Source organism: Armigeres subalbatus, chromosome 3, assembly GCF_024139115.2.
Source record: "Armigeres subalbatus isolate Guangzhou_Male chromosome 3, GZ_Asu_2, whole genome shotgun sequence".
NCBI lineage: Eukaryota > Metazoa > Arthropoda > Insecta > Diptera > Culicidae > Armigeres > Armigeres subalbatus.
In genome coordinates, this window is record NC_085141.1 from 173,000,345 (window position 1) to 173,022,594 (window position 22,250).

At 38.2% G+C, this 22,250-nt stretch overlaps 2 protein-coding genes across 3 annotated transcripts in view; one reads left to right on the top strand and one right to left on the bottom strand.

Annotated features, from left to right (window-relative positions):
• Positions 1-22,250, bottom strand: part of LOC134224623 (histone-arginine methyltransferase CARMER) — a 155,531-nt gene that overhangs the window by 50,942 nt on the left and 82,339 nt on the right. The window lies entirely within an intron of this gene.
• LOC134226239 (zinc finger protein ZFP2-like) lies at positions 14,479-16,621 on the top strand. Its single transcript, XM_062706886.1, has 4 exons — positions 14,479-14,595; positions 14,670-14,802; positions 14,862-14,983; positions 15,202-16,621. The coding sequence occupies exons 2-4, from the start codon at positions 14,680-14,682 to the stop codon at positions 16,544-16,546; spliced, it is 1,590 nt and encodes a 529-aa protein (XP_062562870.1). The 5' UTR covers positions 14,479-14,595; positions 14,670-14,679; the 3' UTR covers positions 16,547-16,621.

A 22,250-nucleotide genomic window follows, 5' to 3' on the forward strand; every position in this document is an offset into this window, starting at 1 on the left:
TTTATTTATCTGATTTCCTGTGGTGATATATGACATTATTCATAATGCTTCTCTACAACCTGCAAGAAATTAGAATGTTTTGTTAGTGTATTTGGTCAAGTTGCGATAGTAACCCGGGCATACCTGATGTGTCTGATAATCTTAACCGGTGGCAATATAGCCGACCGCGCTGGATCTGACATGTAATAATAGAGCGATTCCAAGCAACAGCATCAAAATTTAAGAAAATTTTTAATTCATGATTTTCTATTGAGTTGAAACTTTGCACAGTTTTTCAATTTCATCTAAATCGTCATTTTTCGATATCAAATCTTCATATTGAGTCACGACTAACTTTTCAAAAGGGTGTATGTGAAAATGGTTCAAAAATATTTAAAAAGCTGCACAGCAAAAACGGAATGTTCGATTGTTATGATTTTTTCAGCAAAGTTAGACAACTAAATGGTGATTCTTAAGAAAATGTGCACAGTAAAAAAAAAAAAATTTTTGCCTTTAAAAATATTATTTTTGTCACAAAAATTCAAATATCTCAAAACACTATCTTTTTTCGAACGTAATTTTTTTAGGGAAAACGGTCCATTATATTAGCTATCTACCATAAAAATTTGGTGATGGTAAACTAATAAACAAAAAAGTTATGACATTTCAAACATTTCACAATTTTCACATATAGTAAACAAAAAAAATTTCCGTGTATTTTTTTTTCAAGAATCGCAGTTTGATGCTGATTTTATTGTTAAGGGCCTTGCGTGAGTTAAACAAGTTGTTTGTATGATATTCCATATTTATGTATTCATCGATATTATGTATATTATATGTATAAATATTATATGTATAAATAAATAAAAATGAATTAATATTATCCTAAGTATTAAATTAAATGTGGCAGTTACACAATGTTGTTATAGAAACTCTAAGAGTTTTGGGTTTGAATTTTGGTATGGGTTATGATATCATGAAAACAGTTTATTAATACTTATTTTTTATTTATTTTTATTCAATTTTTTTAAAATATCGAACACTTTTGACACAGAGAAACAGACGTCTCACTTAGAACAAAATGCAATCAAAATCATCGTCGCGGAAGCATTATCGCCCAGTGCTAAATGCAGTGTGTGTGGTCAAACGGCAACCAGATGGCGGTAGTGTGCAAACGTCAAACACAAGCAAATCCGATGGAAGCGCCATCGGTGGCCGATTGACCACCTACAAAAATTTGAATCCTCCGTTAAAAAGGTGAACGATGGAACATGTGTTGAGTGAGACGTCTGTTTCTCTGTGCTTTTGAATTATTATCAGCACAGTTTGAGTATAGTTTTGCTTTAATTTTATTTTCCGACAATGGAATGAAACAGTGAAATTTTTGGGTTCCTTGGATCGTTTTCGCGTTATTAAATTGCTCGCTGAGCTCTGAAGCCTTTATTTCGTACTCTTCAGTAGTAAAGCCTGTCCACGTTAAATTTCGGACACCCATCATCCCAAGCAATTTTTTAAATTTTCACAAACCACTGAGGAGATCAATTTACACGACAGTTGAATCTCTCCGCTTCATGTTATTCTTTCAGTGGGTTTTCCTTCTCGTACAAAGAGATAAAATGGCTACAAATCAGTTGCACATTGTCTCAGTGTCCGAAATTTAACATGGACAGGCTTTAGTAAAACAAAATGATAATTTGGTTAAATCTTTTCTTTTCTACGATTTGCCCAATCAAAAAGTTCTTTCGCAGTTTTAATTGGATGCTCACGTTCTTTGGCTAAACTTGCTCTTGTGGCCATGCGCTTTATTGTTCCTCCAATAGCATCACAAGGACCTTTGCCATGTGATGTAGCAAAAAATGCCATTCTGCATCAATTCCGTACATTGATTTAAATTGACATAGGCTCGAAAAATTCTTACGATTTTTGTACTGCGACGCTGCTCCATCAGACATGAAATATATCTTTTGACTTCTTTATGCTTATCAAAGCGTAAAAAGTTAATCATTTTCAATGAACAAGTTTACGGATACTGAATCGTGTCTTAAATCTTCGGAAATTATAATAAAACTTAAGTGTTAAATTTGCGTACTTCCATTAAAATAAATAACGAATGGATGAATTGTAGCTTGTTGTACGTTCCAGTGATGGGACTGCACTTCATCTTGCAATACAAAGCTGTAATTTTCAGAAAAATCACAAATGACTAAAATTCACCATTTTGTAATGTATTTTTCGTATTTTTAAAAAGCTGGATTGTTCTGTTTTAATGAAATCGTGAGGGATTAAACTTTCTAATTTAAAAAAAAATATATGACACAAACTCATCTACAGGTTTTACAATAGTTTCTATGTCACACCTATCCGTGGTCACCCATTGCTCAAATGATAACTGATCAATATATTTTTCTTCAAACTCAGCGAATAAAGTATTTTCCAATGATAAAGAATCTGGACAATCCGAACAAGATCGTAGATAGCAATTTGATGTTGTATTTTCACACTACTTCACACACTACACCACTTTTCAGACTACCAGTTAACATTTTAATATCCTTTGTTAAATTGATTCTTTTCAAACTATGTAAAATAAGATTAATATTCTCATGGGTTGTGCACACACACACATTATGTGTTCCTGAATTGGAAAGAAGCTTACATTGCCTTGGCCGAAGGCTTGCAAATGAGGAAAAACCTATTTTAATATTATCGTGAATTTCCTTGAAGCGTGTGTACGCTTCTTTCAAAGTCGTCATCATTAATCGTTTTTGGATTGCTTGACGCTTTCCATCTTTTTTACTGATACATAATCTTTTGACCAGGCATAGCTCGACTTACTTCATCATCTTCAAAATATTGAACTACTATTTCTTTTGTCTCATCTGTTAATGCAGTACTAGACCTAGTATTTTTGGTTGAAAGACAGTTATTCTTCAATTGTTTTGCCTCTTTTACTGTATTTCTATTGGTTTTGAACTCATCAATGGCATCCTGAATAGACCACGAACTTGGCAGCATCGACAAAATCAATAATTTTTCTTTCCTTGTCGTGGCTGCATTCGAGAACCTTTCCTTCATATTTATAATTACCTCATCGTAGTCTGTATTTTCCACATCATCAGGTCCTAATTTGAAGAGGTTTCTTCGTACAGCTTCGTTTATTTCACGGTATTTTTTCTCCGGGTAATAAACGTAGTCCATCTTACTCCATTTAATCGGAGTCACTTTTATCCCAGCTATGCCCTCGTTAAAGCGTTCGATGTTGACCTTTTGGATACACTCATCTTCCGATTGATTTGTTGAAACAGATTTCGCTGATGGTACGGTGGCAAGGCTCTCAGCACTTAATACTTTTGGTAATTCCTCAGTTGTTGTCGATACATCTGGCAATTCCTCAGTTGCTGTCGTTTTCGAACTTCCTGCGCTCTGCTCAACCGATGATATACAGATTGCTCTTTTGTCAACGTTTAGACGGCAGGACGTGCAAATGCGTAAATTTGTATTCAATGTGGACATTGGAGCATAACCAGTCGCTTTCAGTTTATCTATGGTGCTTTCGGTGAGATTTCGTAACTCTTTTGAACACTTTTTCCATCAAACGGCCTACAACAGTTGAGAAAGCGGCTACTCATGTTGTTCGTAATATTTCAATAAACAAAATCACTTTTAAGTTTTTACTGACTAGTTTGGTGTCATTTGCTTGACTGAAGAAAAAATTACTATAAGATCTTTAACAACCTTAGTAGTAGTAATTTTTTTGCTTTTTCGTGAGCATTGTCATGGTATGTACCTATCATGCATTTGTTGTTGTTGAAGATACCCGTTTCCTCCCGATCATAAAGTCTATTCTCTAAGAGGTATATTTTTTGCAGGTAAACTATAGACGTACACATGTATATAAATCTTTGATTTTGCAGCTTTTGTCTTAAAAATAACATTTCTGATATGTTTCTATCAACGTTATTATCAACAGGTTTCAACACTATTAAAAGAATTTTTCGCCAGTCACGTGCAATGAAAATTATGACACTATCAATACTTTTGATCACAACACTGGATCATGTCTAAGTTTCTTATAGATGCTATGAATAATTAAATCAAAATATCATGAAAACAACTTGTTTAAATCACGTCCCTTAGGATCTGTCTCAATTGGATAATTAAACTGAAATTAAACTTAGAAGTGACATTTCCATAATTATCGAATAACCCTGCTCGCAGAGCAAGATTACTTTTGACAGATATCGAATCATTTTCCATCGATGTCCTATTGGAATTGCTGGGTAGCACCAGCCATTTTTATAACGGGGTGATTTTTTAATTTTCGAACTGTCACTTTTAAGTTTAATTCTCCAAATGAGACAGACCCTTAACAATAAAATCTGCATCAAACTGCAATTCTCGAAATAACTTACACAGAAAAAAATTTTTTTTTACTAAATGTGAAAATTGTGAAATGTTTGAAATGTCATAACTTTTTTGTTTATTAGTTTACCATCACCAAATTTTTATGGTAGAAAGCTAATATAATGGACCGTTTTCCCTAAAAAAATTACGTTCGAAAAAAGATAGGGTTTTGAGGTTTTTGAGTTTTTGTGACAAAATGATATTTTTAAAGGCAAAAAAAATTTTTTTACTGTGCACATTTTCTTAAGAATCACCATTTAGTTGTCTAACTTTGCTGAAAAAATCATAACAATCGAACATTCCGTTTTTGCTGTGCAGCTTTTTAAATATTTTTGAACCATTTTCACATACACCCTTTTGAAAAGTTAGTCGTGACTCAATATGAAGATTTGATATCGAAAAATGACGATTTAGATGAAATTGAAAAACTGTGCAGAGTTTCAAATATTTTCGAAATGGTCGCTCAGGATCGACTGACATGCCCCCGTGGAATGCCTCAATAGGGGAATTAATTTCGGCCAAACAGTGATTTGTGAATTAGCAACCGGGGGTGATTGTTCCATTTTACGACAAACATATGTGATAATCAGTAATGACAGGATTCCAAGCTTGACAACCTCCTGTTTTCAGCCGTTGAGCAAACCGACTGAACATATCATGAGCCGGACCAAGCCGCATGTAATACGATTCGAAAAATTTCGATCATAATGAGAGCAAATGTCGTGCTGCCTGACATGAAGTTACTGTTTTTCAATTCTATCATCGTTTGATAATCGTTGCGTTGGTGTGAGATAAGTACTTTCAATATTTCCAATATTTTTTCTTAAATGTTATTACAAGCACTCACTTCCGTTATGTACTTCGGCTATGGCCAAGCTTCCGATTGATATGGAAATCCCGGTGTAATTGATACTTTCACGGCAGCAGCAGGCAGAAGAAATTTCCTTTATATTTGGATGGGACCGACTCAGATAGAAAGAAACAACGTACAAAATCCGCGGAAACGAATAAAAATTTTTGCACGCCGTCACTGGATGCCGATAATTTCGCCACGATCCCTGACAAATTCTCAAACGTAACTTGGAACTCCGTTTACGTTGGAAATAAAACTCTCACGCAAAATAATGTAAACAAATGAACTGTCAATTTTTTCGTAAATTTAATTGGGGGGCTTCCCAATGGTCGAATGACTGTAATAATTGTAATCGGTCACTCCCCAGGGGTACTAAGTGGTGCTCCGAAAAATGGCCACCACTCCGTCTATGTATTCGTCAATGGTATAACAATTATTAGTTTTAGGGAAAAACGGAAAAACTAGTATTTGAAACAAAATGACAGTTTAATGTTTTTACTGAGAACTTCAACCAGTCACAGATTGCTATGACCAAATTATAAAAATTATCCAGTATTGTGCGCTCGATAATGGCGGCCTGGTGAGTTCCGACGAGTTCCTTTTTGACATTCAAGAGGTAGAAAATATTTACATATTTTGATCAATGTAGGCTTTGATTCATTGACAAAAATTGGCACTCACCGGGATTGTTAAAAACAAACATAACGTCAAAATATTTTACTCAAGAATTTCATTGCTTACACACTTAAAATAAATCGCCGAATTCGGTAAAATTTTACCGAAATCTCAACAGCAGAACTGTTCGGTAAATAATTTAACTGATTTTCGGTGATTTTGACAGTTGAGCAATGGAAAAAATTACAAAAAATCTGTAAAATAAATTACCGAACAGTTCTGCTGTTGAGATTTCGGTAAAATTTACCGAATACGGTGAAATGAGATAAGTGTGTAGGTTCAACTCTTCCAATATTTAAATTTTATTATCTAGGAATGTAAACCCCATAATAAATTGATAAAGCCAGGACATGGGCCAAGCTATGGAAATATTGATAGTTAATAAGTGTGCATCTCAAACTCAAACTCGCAATTTCAACCAGAGTTTCTGATCTGAGTTTGGACTGATGTCAATTTTATTGTAGAATCCCGCGAAACAAAGGTAATTTGGAAACCGACGAACAACCAGAGGGAAACCATGTTTACCTTTGTTTCGTCGGATTCTACAGTGTTGACTATAGACTGTTGCAAATTGATAGTGATATTATGCACTGGGAAACAAATCCTATGCCCCCCTAGGCGCTTATTAGGCGGAGCAACTACTAAATTACGGCTAGCATGCTCATCTTCATAAGACCCTCCAATAATTATCAGCATTTCTATTAACATTCACCACATGCCCAGCTCAGAATATCATTTTATTGTGCACTATGCTGACGTCAGAAGCATGGCGGTTTCGACTACTAGTAATTTTGCCATGTAGGTATTTCAAATGAAGGATTTCACAATTTAGGAAGACTCGTTCAATTAAGGGATCTGGTGGTGTAATAAGCTACACATAAAAAAAAAATAAAATGAATTGTCCTATTTGGAAAACATTTTATTTTTCCGTTATCGATAACTGTTCTTTAATGCGTGGCTTCAACTCGAAAACGTAGAGTGTAAAAAAGTATTCCTTCGAGAGTGAATATTGAGGATAATGTTTCTGATGATTCCTCCCATCATAATCAATTCTTGAAATCCATTGATGAGATCGCATGATGCCTACAATAAACCAAAATATGTATTTGAATTAAAGCAATTTGGATTTGAAAATATTTCAAGCCTTGCGTGTTCTTTGACATCTGTTTATTTACGAATAGTTTTCATGCAATTCAAGGCTAACCTGATGAGTGCCAATGTTTTCTACCTCTTGAATGTCAAACTGGGAGGAACTCATGCCGCCATTACCGTGCGCAAAATACTGGATAGTGGACACAGTATGTGTCAAAAGGGGTGATTCAAAGTATTATGGCACATTTGTGTAAAAAGCTGGATAGAGGACAATTGTCGCTGCAATTCCCTTTGTTATCGTCCCCAAACATACCTATACCTATCTGCCAAAACGTACTGATTTTTCCTTTGTTGACATTTAGTGCCCTATCCTCGCCAGCAAAAGATGTTTCGCCAGTGACGACTGCGACAATATTCCTCTATAGTTTATTAGCTCTATTCGAAAGATGTTTTAGTTACAAGCAGTGTTGCCACATGTACAGATTTATCTGAAAAGGTACAGATTTTTTGGCAAATTTTGGTACAGATTCTGTACGGTACAGATTACAGATTTTCTCCAATAAGTACAGATTGGTACAGATTTTTTTACAAACCAAGCCTTAGAAAAAAGTATTTCATTGCATTTTTCTTCAAATAGTTGCTTCTGCTATAAAAAATATTTAATTAATGGAAATCAAATCGAAGAGTTCGTATTATATTCTGTTTTACAGTTTCAATAGTATCGTGACAACGTATTTTATACTACAGTCATACATATTTTTTTTCCTAGATTATATTCACATATAAATACTACGGAGACAAGAAGGATTTTTTGAAAACCGGATAATCCTCTCGACAGTTAATTCGTGATAAATGAAATGTCAACTCATCGTTATTAATTCAGACGAAAATCCTAATCCAAATTTATTAATATTTAAATTCCAACAACATTTCAGTATTGATTATTGGAAGGCTCGATTATCCGTAAAAAATGCTTGACTATATCGCTTGTATGATTACATTAACAAAACAACCATTCCAGATTCCTAAATCTACATTTATATTTGATTGTATATGAGAGGATGACAATCAGAAACAGATGGAAATTAACATGTTTTATTTATAAAATTTGTTTGGCGATTTATTTTTATATTTCCGGATAATGAATCGCCTGCTTTGAGCGTGCATACAGCGGCACAGAAGGAGTTAACTTTCTGAAATCAGTATGGCGAAAGGCATCTACGGTTCGATTACTCGAAATTAAGCGCCTTAATCGAAAAAATATTTGGTAGGCGTAGTAGCGGACACCATCCTTCATAACCGGTACCAAATAGTTTTTCATGAAAAGTTCATAATCTTGAGAAAACCCGCGTTAGATATCTTTCGCCATACAAATTTCTGGCGGTTAACTCATGCTGGCTATTTTCGCATATACTATAGCGCCGGGATGTGATAGCGACGAGTAGAAAATCAGCCACTGCCAATAATTCATTGTGTCCGACTTTCATAATAATTTACTCTTCCAAACCCTCGCAATTTTTTTAGAGGTATTTGCTCCAAAAAATTATTTTATTATCATTATTATTATTATTATTATTGTTGTCTTTATTAAAGAGACTTCCAGCCCTCGGCTGGTTCATCTCTGAAAAAATATTCCAAATAAGATATTAGAGAATTTAATTATACACTTTTAGATGTTGTGAAAAAAAACTTGGAGATACTTTTCAAAAATTAACCAAGATTTTTTCATCTACGCTCTCAAAGAAAATCACCCAAATTAAAAAAAAAAACTTTTTTCAATAATAAATTGGGTTGCATTGCATATTTGTCCTATGGTTTTTAGATATTTACTCACAAATTTTTCATACTGCCTGGTACAGATTATGGTACAGATTTTTGAAGATTTCGGTACAGATGAAAAAGATTTTTGAGCACATGGTACAGATAAAAATGTGGCAACACTGGTTACAAGATAAAGATTGTCGCTTCGGTTCCCTTTGTTCTCCTGTGCGAAACATGTCGGTCGGAACACTGTCAAATCGTATGGATTTATCCTGTATTGACATTAAGCGCCCTATCTTCATCAGCAAAAGATGTTCCGGACAGCGACGACTTGTCGCTGTCTAATCTAATCATGTATTGCGCATAAATCCCAAAATTGTATTCCCACCTTTGGGTTTCCGCGCCGAGCACTCAGCGCCAAGACTCGGCGACAAGGGAAAAGTTATCAAGTTGGTAACCCTGATTTTTGACAATTAATGTCGATTGGTTGTGTGAGTACACCGATGTCAAAAAATAGAGCTTTTAGCTGAATTTTTTATTGTCAAATGCAAGTTTTGACAGTATTATTTATGTATGAGTGGATAACATGTACAAATGGTCTATCGAGGAAGCAGTTTCTTTTTTTTTCCTCAACAATGGAGGGGGAATCTGCTCAACAGACATCCTGGGTTGTCCAGGAAGTGCGGGGTTAGGGATCACCTCCAACAGCAAACGAGGCAGGACTACATCCCCGACCCGCTAAACCGTTTCCATTGCCGCCAAGCCCATAGTCCCTTAGGTACAACCAGAAAGTAATGCTTCAAAGGGGGGCCAGTCTTATTCGATGTACGTCGGCGCTGAGTTCACCGAGCTTGACGTCACTCCTCATCGCCTTCAAGACGTCCGAGTACTTAGCCTCGTCCGTTTTGATGACTAGGGCATCGCCCCTGGAGCGATTGGCGCCTACCCTAGACTTCTTGCTACCCTCATTCCCCTGGGCCTTCTTTTCGGCCCTTGACGTCTTCGGTTTCCTCTTGTACTTGACCAGGGTCCAGGAGGCGTCACCCCCTCTATTTCTCTGGTCTGGTGCGGCTGGGAGCTCTCAGCCTGCCGTAAAGGTTACCTTACACCTCGGGAAAATTTTCCGCCGGAATTTGGTCCCCATGTATTTTAAATGAGACCGGGATTTGGATTTTCAGTGCTCAAATCCCGAAAACACTACCCTTGTTCGGGGTAGTAACCCTCCTCTTTTGGAGCGGCCCCCAGGGAGCTCATCCCCTGGAGACTGTCTCCCCCGTTTTTGTGTCTGCTCCGTTGGAGCAGTCACCCCCGACGTACCCGCAAATACTTGAGCCTCAGTCTGGGTAGACTTTGGTACCACCGTCTTCGCTGGCACCCCAAGTAACCATAGAGCTATATATGATTGCAAATAATACAGCCATTAAAGTTGACTTAAAGTGGAAAAAGGGCCTTTTACGACCGAAATAATGCTTCATTACTTTGATATGTTGGAATAAAACATAAGTAATGCATCGCTGCATTCGTAACGCTAAACTAGTGTATCGTTGCTTGACAGTTGATGAATAAATGCATCTTTACATTATTATTATTTATTCAGACTAAGGCCGAAGTGGCCTGTGCGGTATGTAAGAGTCTTCTCCATTCGGCTCGGTCCATGGCAACACGTCGCCAGCCACGCAGTCTACGGAGGGTCCGCAAGTCATCTTCCACCTGATCGATCCACCTTGCCCGCTGCGCACCTCGCCTTCTTGTGCCCGTCGGATCGTTGTCGAGAACCATTTTCACCGGGTTATTGTCCGACATTCTGGCTACGTGCCCGGCCCACCGCAGTCGTCCGATTTTCGCGGTGTGAACGATGGATGGTTCTCCCAACAGCTGATGCAACTTGTGGTTCATTCGCCTCCTCCATGTACCGTCCGCCATCTGCACCCCACCATAGATGGTACGCAGCACTTTCCTTTCGAAAACTCCCAGTGCGCGTTGGTCCTCCACGAGCATCGTCCAGGTCTCGTGTCCGTAGAGGACTACCGGTCTAATGAGCGTTTTGTAGATGGTCAGTTTGGTACGGCGGCGAACTCTATTCGATCGAAGCGTCTTGCGGAGTCCAAAGTATGCACGATTTCCAGCCACTATACGCCTCCGAATTTCTCTGCTGGTATCATTTTCGGCAGTCACCAGTGAGCCCAAGTACACAAATTCTTCTACCACCTCGATTTCATCACCACCGATGCCAACTCGCGGTGGGTGGCTCACATTGTCTTCTCTTGAACCTCTTCCTATCATGTACTTCGTCTTCGACGTGTTGATGACTAGTCCGATCCGCTTGGCTTCCCTCTTCAGTCTGATGTAGGCTTCCTCCATCTTCTCAAAGTTACGTGCCATAATATCTATGTCGTCGGCGAAGCCAAATAGCTGGACGGACTTATTGAAAATTGTGCCACTCGTGTTAATCCCTGCTCTTCGTATTACCCCTTCCAAAGCGATGTTGAATAGCAGACACGAAAGACCATCACCTTGCCGTAACCCTCTGCGGGTTTCGAAGGGACTCGAGAATGCCCCTGAAACTCGAACTACGCACATCACCCGATCCATCGTCGCTTTGATCAACCGTGTCAGTTTATCCGGAAATCCGTTTTCGTGCATTAGCTGCCATAGCTGGTCCCGATCGATTGTATCATATGCGGCTTTGAAGTCGATGAATAGATGATGTGTGGGCACGTTGTATTCGCGGCACTTCTGCAGTACTTGGCGAATGGCGAACACCTGGTCCATGGTGGAGCGTTCGCCCATAAAACCCGCCTGGTACTGCCCCACGAACTCCCTTGCAATTGGTGCTAGTCGACGGCATAAAATTTGGGAGAGTACCTTGTAGGCGGCGTTCAGCAATGTGATTGCGCGGTAGTTGCTACAATCCAGCTTATCGCCCTTTTTGTAGATGGGACACACGACACCTTCCATCCACTCCTGCGGCAAAACTTCCTCCTCCCAAATCTTGGTAATGACCCAGTGCAGCGCTCTAGCCAGTGCCTCACCACCGTGTTTAAATAGCTCTTCTGGTAGTTGGTCAACCCCAGGGGCTTTGTTGTTCTTCAGCCGGCCAATCTCCTCCTGGATTTCCTGGAGATCCGGGGCCGGTAGAATTATGTCCTGCGCGCGTTCCCCTAGGTCCATCACCATACCGCCATCTTCGTCTGCCACATCGCCATTCAGGTGCTCTTCGTAGTGCTGCTGCCACCTTTGGATCACCTCACGCTCGTTCGTAAGAAGGTTCCCGTTTACGTCCTTGCACATATCAGGCTGTGGCACGTGGCCCTTACGTGAACGGTTTAACTTCTCATAGAACTTTCGTGTGTTATTAGTGCGGTACAGTTGCTCCGTCTCTTCACGGTCTCGATCTTCCTGCTGACGCTTTTTCCTCCGGAAAATCGAGTTTTGTCTGTTCCGCGCCTGTTTATATCGTGCCTCATTCGCCCTCGTGCGGTGTTGCAGCAATCTCGCCCATGCTGCATTCTTCTCTTCTACTAACTGCTCACATTCGCCGTTATACCAGTCGTTTCTCCGATCCGGGGACACCGTGCCAAGTGCAGCGGTTGCGGTGCTACCAATGGCGGATCGAATATCTCTCCAGCCATCTTCAAGAGACGCTGCGCCTAGCTGCTCTTCCGTTGGGAGTGCCACTTCCAGCTGCTGCGCGTATACTTGGGCTAGCCTACCGTCTTGTAGCCGCCCAATATTAAGCCGCGGCGTCCGACTTCGACGCGTGTTGTACACCGTCGAGAGTTTTGAGCGCAGGCAAACTGCAACGAGGTAGTGGTCGGATTCAATATTCGCACTGCGGTAAGTGCGGACGTTCGTGATGTCGGAGAAGAATTTACCGTCGGGGCAGCAGGGACTTTGTCCAAGGGCTTGACGATCCCTCCCCAGGCCATCTGCGAGTTGTGGCGCCTGCCTAGGATGTGGTGGGGTTTGACAGTGGGCCCTGTTAAACCTCTATAAAAAGCTGCATGTATCCGCAAGTAGGCTCCGCCAAAGCGACCGTGTGCCGCTCAAAGCGCACAAGCCCAAGTCCTGGTGTTAGGTGGGACGCTAAACAGCCCTGACACGACGGCCCTCCGGCGAGACAGGAGGTTTGCGCAGGCCCAATAAGCCGCCTGGAAAACCAATAATTACGAACAATATAAGAGATAATGCGACTCGATATAATCGGCAAAGACCTAGGCGACGAATAAAGGATCTTTACATAGTTAAAACTGATATAATGCAAATAGCATTTAATATGCTTATCTGTGATTGAATACATGCATTAATTAATGCTTGGTGGTTACTTGGGACGCCTTCGGTCGCCTGCTTCCTTACCATCTTCGATCTACATCTACAGCGAAGCGTCGCACACTACCTGATATTCCAAAACTCTTCCTTAGTGTGCACGCCTCGCAACTCTCATGGCTCCTTCTAACACCGAGCCTCCCGTCCAGAGCACCTCCTCGCCGAACAATTCCGCCTGGCCCAATCCGTTGCCCGTACAAATGGCCTCTATCCGAAGTTTGCACAGCACCCTCTGTTGACCAGCTCTTGAATGTTCCGACGCTCCTCCTGGACGCCTGCTGACCAGCCAGCATCCTACCGAACGTTCCAACCTCCTGATGAATTCCGTCCGACGCTACCCAAGACTTACGTGGCTGATCCATGATCCCACTGCGCCACGCCACTTATGCGGCCGATCCATGATCCCACTGCGACAACGTCGACGGCAATAACATCCCACTAAGCTGGAGAACGGGAATCGTTCCTGGGCCCATAACCTGTTGGCCAGATAAGGGAACCCCCTCACGAAGAACAACAAATACTAGAGTTCCCTCTCTACACCACGGCAGGCTACTGACTGATAATTCTGCCAGTAGTTGCAGTTCTCTTTATTCAACAATAGATATTGCTTTTTGCATTGAAACTTTTCGTTTCGTCACTGAAACCATTGACACTTGTCTTCAGCGGCTGCTTCCGCGATAGAGCATTTGCACATTTTATTCACTCATACATCTATATTTCTGTCAAAATGTGCATTTGACAATTAAATTTTCAGCTAAAAGCTCTATTATTTGACACCGGTGCACTCACACAACCAGTCGACATCAGTTGTCAAAAAATCAGGAGTACCAACTTGACCAGTATTCCTTGTCGCCGAGTCTGGCGCTGAGTGCTCGGCGCGGAAACCCAAAGGTGGGAATAAAATTTTGGGGCTTATGCGCAATATATACAATACAACCATAATAATATTCCTTAATCTACCCATGAGCAACTACAACCAACTGGCGCCTGCTTCCTTACCATCTTCGATCTACATCTACAGCGAAGCGTCGCACACTACCTGATATTCCAACAATTTCACCCTCCTGGCCATGCATCCCCTTGGCACGGGTCGCTTGACGCCTTGGGATTAGGGGTTAGGGACGATGGTCCCGGTCTAACTCGCAGTGGCCATGGGGAGGGGTCGTCAAGCCCTTGGATAAAGTCCCTGCTGCCCCCACGGGGAAGCAGTCGATGAAGACAAGTGTCATTGTTTTCAACGACGAAATGAAAAGTTTCTATGCAAAAAGCAATAACTAAAATATCTTTTCTCTATTCCCTAGTAAATAAACCGAATTATGGCTGTTTCGCCATTTGTAAATGTTGGTCTAGACTTTCAGTTTTCCGTGTAATAACAACCAATATTCTGCAAGGGCAGAAATTGAAAAAAAAAAAAAACAATTTTGACAGTAGTTCGCGTCATCTTACAAACTCGTTTGTTTTCTCCCATCGTTTTTTCTGGTTTTGTTCGAGAAATTGTTGAAAAGGTTCTTATTTCTAATTTGAATTCAATAATCAATTATTACAAAACAACTTTATCAATTTTAATAAATGTTCACAGATACACAATCATGTTTGAAGTTTGCTGTCGGCTTTGCTTACAACAGGTGCCTTTGCAAAACATTCATTCGCTTTACGGCAAGCACAAGGAGTTTCTAATCCGGGACAAAATTTTCGAACTGTTTGAAATTGAGGTAAAATCGGATACTGATTTTTAATTCCTATTAAATTTTAATTTCATCCATTATATCAGTTTTCAGACACGGAAAAATTGTCAGCAGTTTGCAATGATTGTTTGGAAAAAATCGAAACTGTCGATGCGATTCGAACTTTTTTCTTGGATGCAGACCAGAAGTTTAAAAACATCTTGGCCGGGTAAGACTTATAAGACGTAAACTCTATCCAAAAGTGGGTAGTGATAGCAAGTAGTATATTTTCACTTGATTTCTCTATTTGAAACCGGAGTGGAGTAACCAAAAATGAAATTTTTCTTTGACATGAATCTAAAATCCATTGTATCGTACTGCAAATCGTTTTCCTAAGTATGATAAATTACTAAGGAATTAGATTATTAATGTTTTTTTATGTTTCAGAACAACTGGTACATCATCCATCAAGTCTCATGATGAGGAAACTAACGCAAAACTTGTTGAGAATGAAAATGAAGAGCAAAGTAATGAACAATCTGAAGCTCTCATCCAAGATAACGAAGATTATCTTTCCAACTCAAATAAGATTGCCAAAACAATCAAAGCAGAAATTGAATCACCCAATCACGATCTGGATGATGTTGAAATTCTTCAAATTGAGCAAGAATCCGATAATGATTCGGTTATCCTTAACGTTTGTCAGAACGAAAATCTCTCCGATTTGGAAGTGTCACTACTTGCTATGAACAAGATACCTGGAACTCCCCACGAAAGTTTAGAAAATGACGATGATGAAGAATATATCATGTCCCAAAGTGGAGTTATGTATGCCTCAGATCAAAGCTGCGATCTGACAACTATAGATGATCCAGCATCCATGTCAGATATTATAACAGATGAAGAAGCTTCTAATATGAGAGATTTTACAGAACAACCGGAAAGTGTTTCGGGAGAACAAGTTTATGATATAGTAACACTCGAATATCAATGCAATGTGTGCAATGACATTTTCGAAACTGCTGTATCCTTAATCGAGCACATAAACTCATTTCATATTAATGAATATCCTCATCAGTGCAAGCATTGTCATTTGGTTTACAAAACTAAAGAGGAATTGCACGTTCATGATTGTTCAGTGAAGCCGAAGATATTCAATTGTTCAAACTGTTCAGACTCCCATCGGACACTAAAAGATTTGCGCAATCACACCCGAAATTGCCATGGATCCACTCAAGCTCTTAGCAAAGCGCCTAAGAAAGATAACCTATTCAAGTGCGATTACTGTACCTTGACCTTGAATAATAATCAACATTTAATAGACCATGTTCAAACACTTCACCCAAACGATTACGTCCTACATCCGTGCGATCAATGTGACAGAACATTTGGAAACACACAGTCTCTGAGGGCCCACCTGGCGGCCCATGATCGCAATTACAAGTGCAGTTTCTGTGGCAAGCTGTGCCCAACTGCTGTTTCACTAGCTGGTCACGAAAATACGCACACGAAGGAACAACCGTTCCAGTGTGCTCAGTGTGGCCGAAGCTTCGCGCAGTACACCAGTATGCGCCGGCACATGAAAATTCATTTCAATGAGAAGGCATATCAGTGCGATATGTGCCCGAAGCGCTTCCGTCAGAAGACGGTTATGCAAACCCATCGCCGAATTCACACAGGGGAAAAGCCGTTCGTCTGTGACACCTGTAGTAAAACGTTCCGTGACCACAGCACATTGGCAAAGCATAGGAAAATTCACGAGAAGAAAATAACGAAGGTTGAACGGAAATAAATGATTTTTCCATTTTTTTTACCGAAAATTCAATAAAGAACTGTATGAGCTTGTAAATTACAAGTTACAATTTAATTCACGTTTATAAAGCCTAAAAATCCGAAATGCAACTACAAAACCCATTCAATTTTGGCAGCACAAAAAATGAGTGTCCTAAAAAGGCAGAAACACGAAAGTGGGCTTTAAGCCTCAAACGCAATACCAGCGGAAACGGCAAATTTGACATAACATACATGGACTAAATCAAATCTTGCCGTCCCCGTTCTGTTGCATTGCTTGAGGGCTTTAGGGTCTGTCTCTCTTAAGAAAAATTACAAAATCACCCGCGGGCGCCAGCTAAATCATCATGTTATTCTTTTTCTTCGGAAAAAATTGTGTTTCTATCTTCCTTTATCAGCGGCAGGGATTGAGCTTATCATTTCATTATCATTTAGTATTCAGCCAATAACTCATTCCAGAGACGGAATTCCGAAAAGTGTTGTATGGCGGACTTTTAGCACTGATTTTTTTTTTTTTTTTTTTTTCTTCTCCTAATTTTGGCACAGACCTGTTGATCCATATTTTGCCAAGGTGTCAAGTGATGTTATTTAAAATGACAGTTTACGACGCGAAACAAAAATTGGTTTTCTTCGCAAGAATTGTTCAAAAATATTCTGAACAGGTCTAGTAGTCTTTCTATTGTTGAATCAGTGTAGATTTTTATTTAAATTGTGTCAACAGCTCGCGATTTTAACGTATTCAAACATTTACTCTGGTCTCCTCCAAAAAGCCGGCAATCTGAGCGTATTCATCACATCTTTTATTTTTTAGGATGTCGTATAGTAAACATTTGTTACTGAGTATGGGGTACTTCCTCCTTACAGACGACAGTTTAGAGCAATCGAAGAGTATATGGAAAAGGTCCTCTTTAACCTGGCAAGATTCACATAAGTCTGACCTAATAAGATTCCACTTCGCTAGCCGATCCTTTGTAGCTGTATGAAAGGTGCGTATTCTTCCTAAAGTAATTATTTGATATGTTGGTAAATCTATATTTCTAAACCAAGGTTCTAGTTGTATTTTTGGCATTATCTTAAAGTGTTCCTTTGTCTTGAGATGTTTCTACGTATTCCTCATTCCATTCTGTTGCAATTTCTTTTTTAAAACCCAAAAGGCAGTCACTGATAGTGAGGCGATAGTTTTCTATTTCTAATCTATTTATCCCTAATTTTGCTGCTCTGTCTGCTCTATCGTTCCCCACTATGTCTATGTGCCCTGGAATCCACTGTATTATCACTTCCTGTATATTATTTAAATGTAATATGGTGTAAAGGTGATTAATTAGGTAGTTATCTTTCTGTCTATTATTATTTAACATATTGCAACTACTTTGTGAATCTGTGAAAATAACGATTTTGAATTCATTCATACTGATTGCGTATTCTATTGCTTCTATAATTCCAACTAGTTCTGCGTTCATTATGGTAAAGTTTTGGTTCAATCTGTAGCTAAATGATGACTTGGTTTGATGATCATAAATTCCATACCCTACTCCATCTGAGGTTTTTGACCCATCTGTAAATATTTGATAGTGTTGCTGGTATTTTTCATTAATTAGCTGTAGAACTATTGATTTTTGAATTTCCTTTGGGGTGTTATTTTTGTTTATTGAAGTTATTTTAGAAATTATTATTATGTTATTTAGTGGAGGTGTATTTATTGGGTTTTGATTAAGATTGCATTGAAGTATGTGGTAGTTGTTTATTGACGCTATTTTAAGAAGGTAACTTGTGAATTTCGGCATTTCATCTGAAGTAATCAGTTCATTGAGATTTGTAGTAATGGGGCTATTATTATAGTATAGATTTTTAAGTATTTCTTTCATTGCTAGATATTGCGCTCTATATTTGAATGGTAATTCACCTGTTTCTGCATATAGTATATGGTTTGGAGTTGATTGTAAATATCTAAATGCGGTTCTCAAAGACAAATTCTGGACTTTCTCTATTTTTTGAAGATCTGTTTTACATGCTGCTGAGTATATCGTAATTCCATAATCCAGTTGTGATCTAACTATTGCTTTATTTATGTTGCCTAATGTTGTTGGATGAGTTCCTCCTTTTTTTCTGCTAAGCATTTTGAGAATATTGATTTTCTTTTTTGCCTTGTTAGTCGTTTCCGTTATGTGTTTTTTAAAATTTAGTTTCTTGTCTATCCAAATTCCTAAGTATTAATGGAAATATTTAATTTCTACTGGACTATTGTTTATCTTGATGGGTAAGTTATCGGGGATATTATTATTAAAACAAATAGCTGCTGATTTACTGGGATTAACTGTTAGTTCTAGATTATGCAAAGCTGTATAAACTAAATTCAAATCGTTATTCATGTTATTTATGGCTGTTGACAAGTTTATGTGTTTAATAAATAATGCAAAGTCGTCTGCAAATTGTATGAGAACTCCTTCTGTGACTATTTCATGGATTGAGCTTGTGTAGATGTTAAAAAGTATGGGAGATAGGGGGCATCCTTGAGGAAGCCCTTTATTTGTTGTTCTTTCTATTATTGTACCGTCGTTCATAGTTATTTTAACCGTTCTTTCTCTAAGGTAATAGTAACACCAATCTATTATTTCGTCTGGAATTTTTTTCTGTTTTAGGATATGTAGAAGCTTTTCGATGTTTACACTGTCAAATGCTTTTGATAAATCTAAGAATGTACATATTGAATATTCCTTTTCATTTCTCGCTTCATTGATTTTAGTTATTAACATATTTACACAGTTAATTGCGGAGGTTTTTTGCTTGAAACCAAAAGATAGTTGTGGAATTAGTTCGTTCAATTTTAAGAAAGTTACAAGTAGTTTTTTGTAGGAGATGTTTATTGTTTTAAGGAACACTGGAAGTAAACAAATTGGTCGATAGGAATTTGAATTATTTTCATCTTTGTCTGGTTTCAAAATAGCTATTGTTTTAATTTCAAGCCAACTTTTGGGAATTACTTTTGAAGATGCTACTGAATTGCACATGTCTGTTATTTTAATTATTAAGTTTAAATTTATTTGTTTCAAGAAATAATACGAAATGTTATCTGGTCCTGGAGCTGAAGTTTCCTTTTTTGTTTTAATTATGGATTGAATTTCTTTTAAAGTTATTCGATTTGTAACTATTGGGTTAGAAGGGGTAAAATTGATATCATTAATTTTAGTGGGAAAGTTTAAGTCCATGAAACTTGTAGCTAGTTTTTTATCATTTAAAAGTTTAATATTATTTTTTTTCGGGAAACCTCCACTTATCATTTTTACTGTCGTCCAGAGTTGTTTTAAGTTCATGTCTGGAGTGAGACTGTCTGTTAATTCTCTGTATGATTTTCGCTTTTCTTTTCGAATTGCAGCCTTCATTATCGTTCTTGCTTTTTGAAAAAGGAGAAAATTTTCTAACGTCAAATTATCAAAGTATTTTTTTAGTTTTTCGTTTTTATCCTCGTATAATTTTTTAATTTCAGTATTCCACCAGTGGTCTTTTAGTATTGGATGGTTTAAATTTAGCTTTGTTTATGTTTTCTATAAAAATTGTACTTAATTGTTCCGGGTTTTCTATTTCTTCTGGTTTAATCTGGTTCAAATATTCTATTGCTTTCTTTTTGTTTATTTGGATTAAGTTGTATTTGTATTTTTTTGCCTGGTCTATCAACTCGAAAAGTATAGCCCTATGTTCACCGCATATTTCTTCGTCTAAAACTGACCATTCTATTTTTGGTGCTATATTGGAAGATACTATTGTTAAGTCTATTGCTGATTGTGTAGAATTAGGGGATCTGATCGTTGTAGGATTTCCATCGTTCATTACTATCAGATTTGTGTTTTCTAGTATTTGAGCTAACATTTCTCCCCGAGGACATGATTTATTTAAATTATTCCATGTGGGGTGATGCGAGTTAAAATCACCTGCCAAAATAGTTGTAACATTTGATTTGTCAATTAAATCTATCAGATTTAGTAAAGAGGGCTTTAATTGACTATTTCCTATGGATGGTGGAATATAAACTGAGATGATCATGAGTGTATCTTTCGTATTGATTGTTTTTATTGCTATTGCTTCGATGGGGTGTAGTTGTGGTAATGAAATCACTGAGTAAGCGATCTCGTTACTGATCAACAATCCTACTCCTTATCCCTTATCTCTGCATTTTTTAACGAATTTATATCCAGTGAAATTAAAACTTTCATCAGATTTAATCCAAATTTCTGAGAGTATAGCTATGTCTATTTTATGTTGTTGTAAAAGGTTTGTTAAAAGTGAACGGTTTACTGCTGGTCTTAAGCTATTAATGTTATTTTGTAAAATGGTTAAATTTCTGACAGGATCCATTAATGTTTATTTGGTTGAGTTATTCGGGGGTTAATGCTTGGTTTAAGAGATGTTGGGTTCACTTGTGTTGGGTTGGGATCAGTACTCGGTTTCAGAAATTCCGGGTTTATTATTTCATTGAGTTGTTCGCTGATATTTTTAAGTACTTGGACATTGTTTGTTTTTGTTGGTTTGTCTGTATTTATGGCAACATCGATCTGCCCTGCGATTTGTTTTATTTTACTTATTAGTTTGTTCATATTCAGTTGTTTTACTAGTTCCATTTTAAGTGAATTCACGATTTTCTCAAGTTCGGATTTGGTAATGTATTTTTCTGTTGGGTTTTCATGAGTGTTCTTTCCTGACCAGTTAATTTCTGCTTGAATATTTTCCTTATTGCTGTCAATTGGGGGGAAATCTTCGTTCGATTGTAGTCTTATTTCTGTTTGTGTTTGTCTTGGGTATCTTTTTTCTGCTTCACTGAATGTTAATTTGTTGTATGCCATTGATTTATTTATATTGTCCTGTCTGAATCTTTCTTTGCAGTTGACATCAAAAGCTTTATGCGACCCTGCACAGTGAAAGCATCTTACATCAAGTGATGTACAGGTGTTTCCCTCATGCTCTGGATTCGCACAGACATAACATCTCGTTTGCCCTGACTTGCAAGCTTTAACTCTGTGGCCGTATCTGAGACATCTCAAGCAGTATTTCAAAGGAAAAATGAACACATCTACAACCCTAGGAATACCAAAATGGACACTTCTTTGGGCAATTTTTCACCTTCTGCGAATATTTTCACACTGTAGGTTGGTACTAATTTCCTTTTACCATTTTCTGAATCCTTTCTACCTTAGTGATCTTAACCCTCTCTGATTCAAGCTTTTCGAATATCTCTTCATCTGGTAAACTCGGTGGAATGTCCCTAACTACGCCGATGGTTTGCTTGAACATGCTTGGTACATAAATTCTGTATTTAAAGGTTTCCGTTAGAATTTTTGAATTAATCAAGTTTTCTGCGTGTCTTGGGTTCGAGAAAGTTATCTTGTATCGGTTTTTCCTGCTGTCTTCAATTCCGTGTAGTTAGTGATTTTGATGCTATGGAGGGTGCGGGCTATTTCCATGATATGAATGTGCTTGCTTTCCTCTGTTGGTTCAATGAAAAGGTTTTGAATGTCTTATTCTGTTCCCAATCATGTTCAAGAAAACCATCGCGTTCCCTGTACTTGTCTCCTGTGTCCTTTTTCGATTTCACTTTAGTTTTGCTGGGTTCGCCATCTTGTTTTTCCCTGTCTTTATCCTTTCTCCTTTTCTTCTTTTCTTTTTTCTGATCATCCTCACTTTCGCTACTCATTTTCCTACGTTGGGTGGTTAAC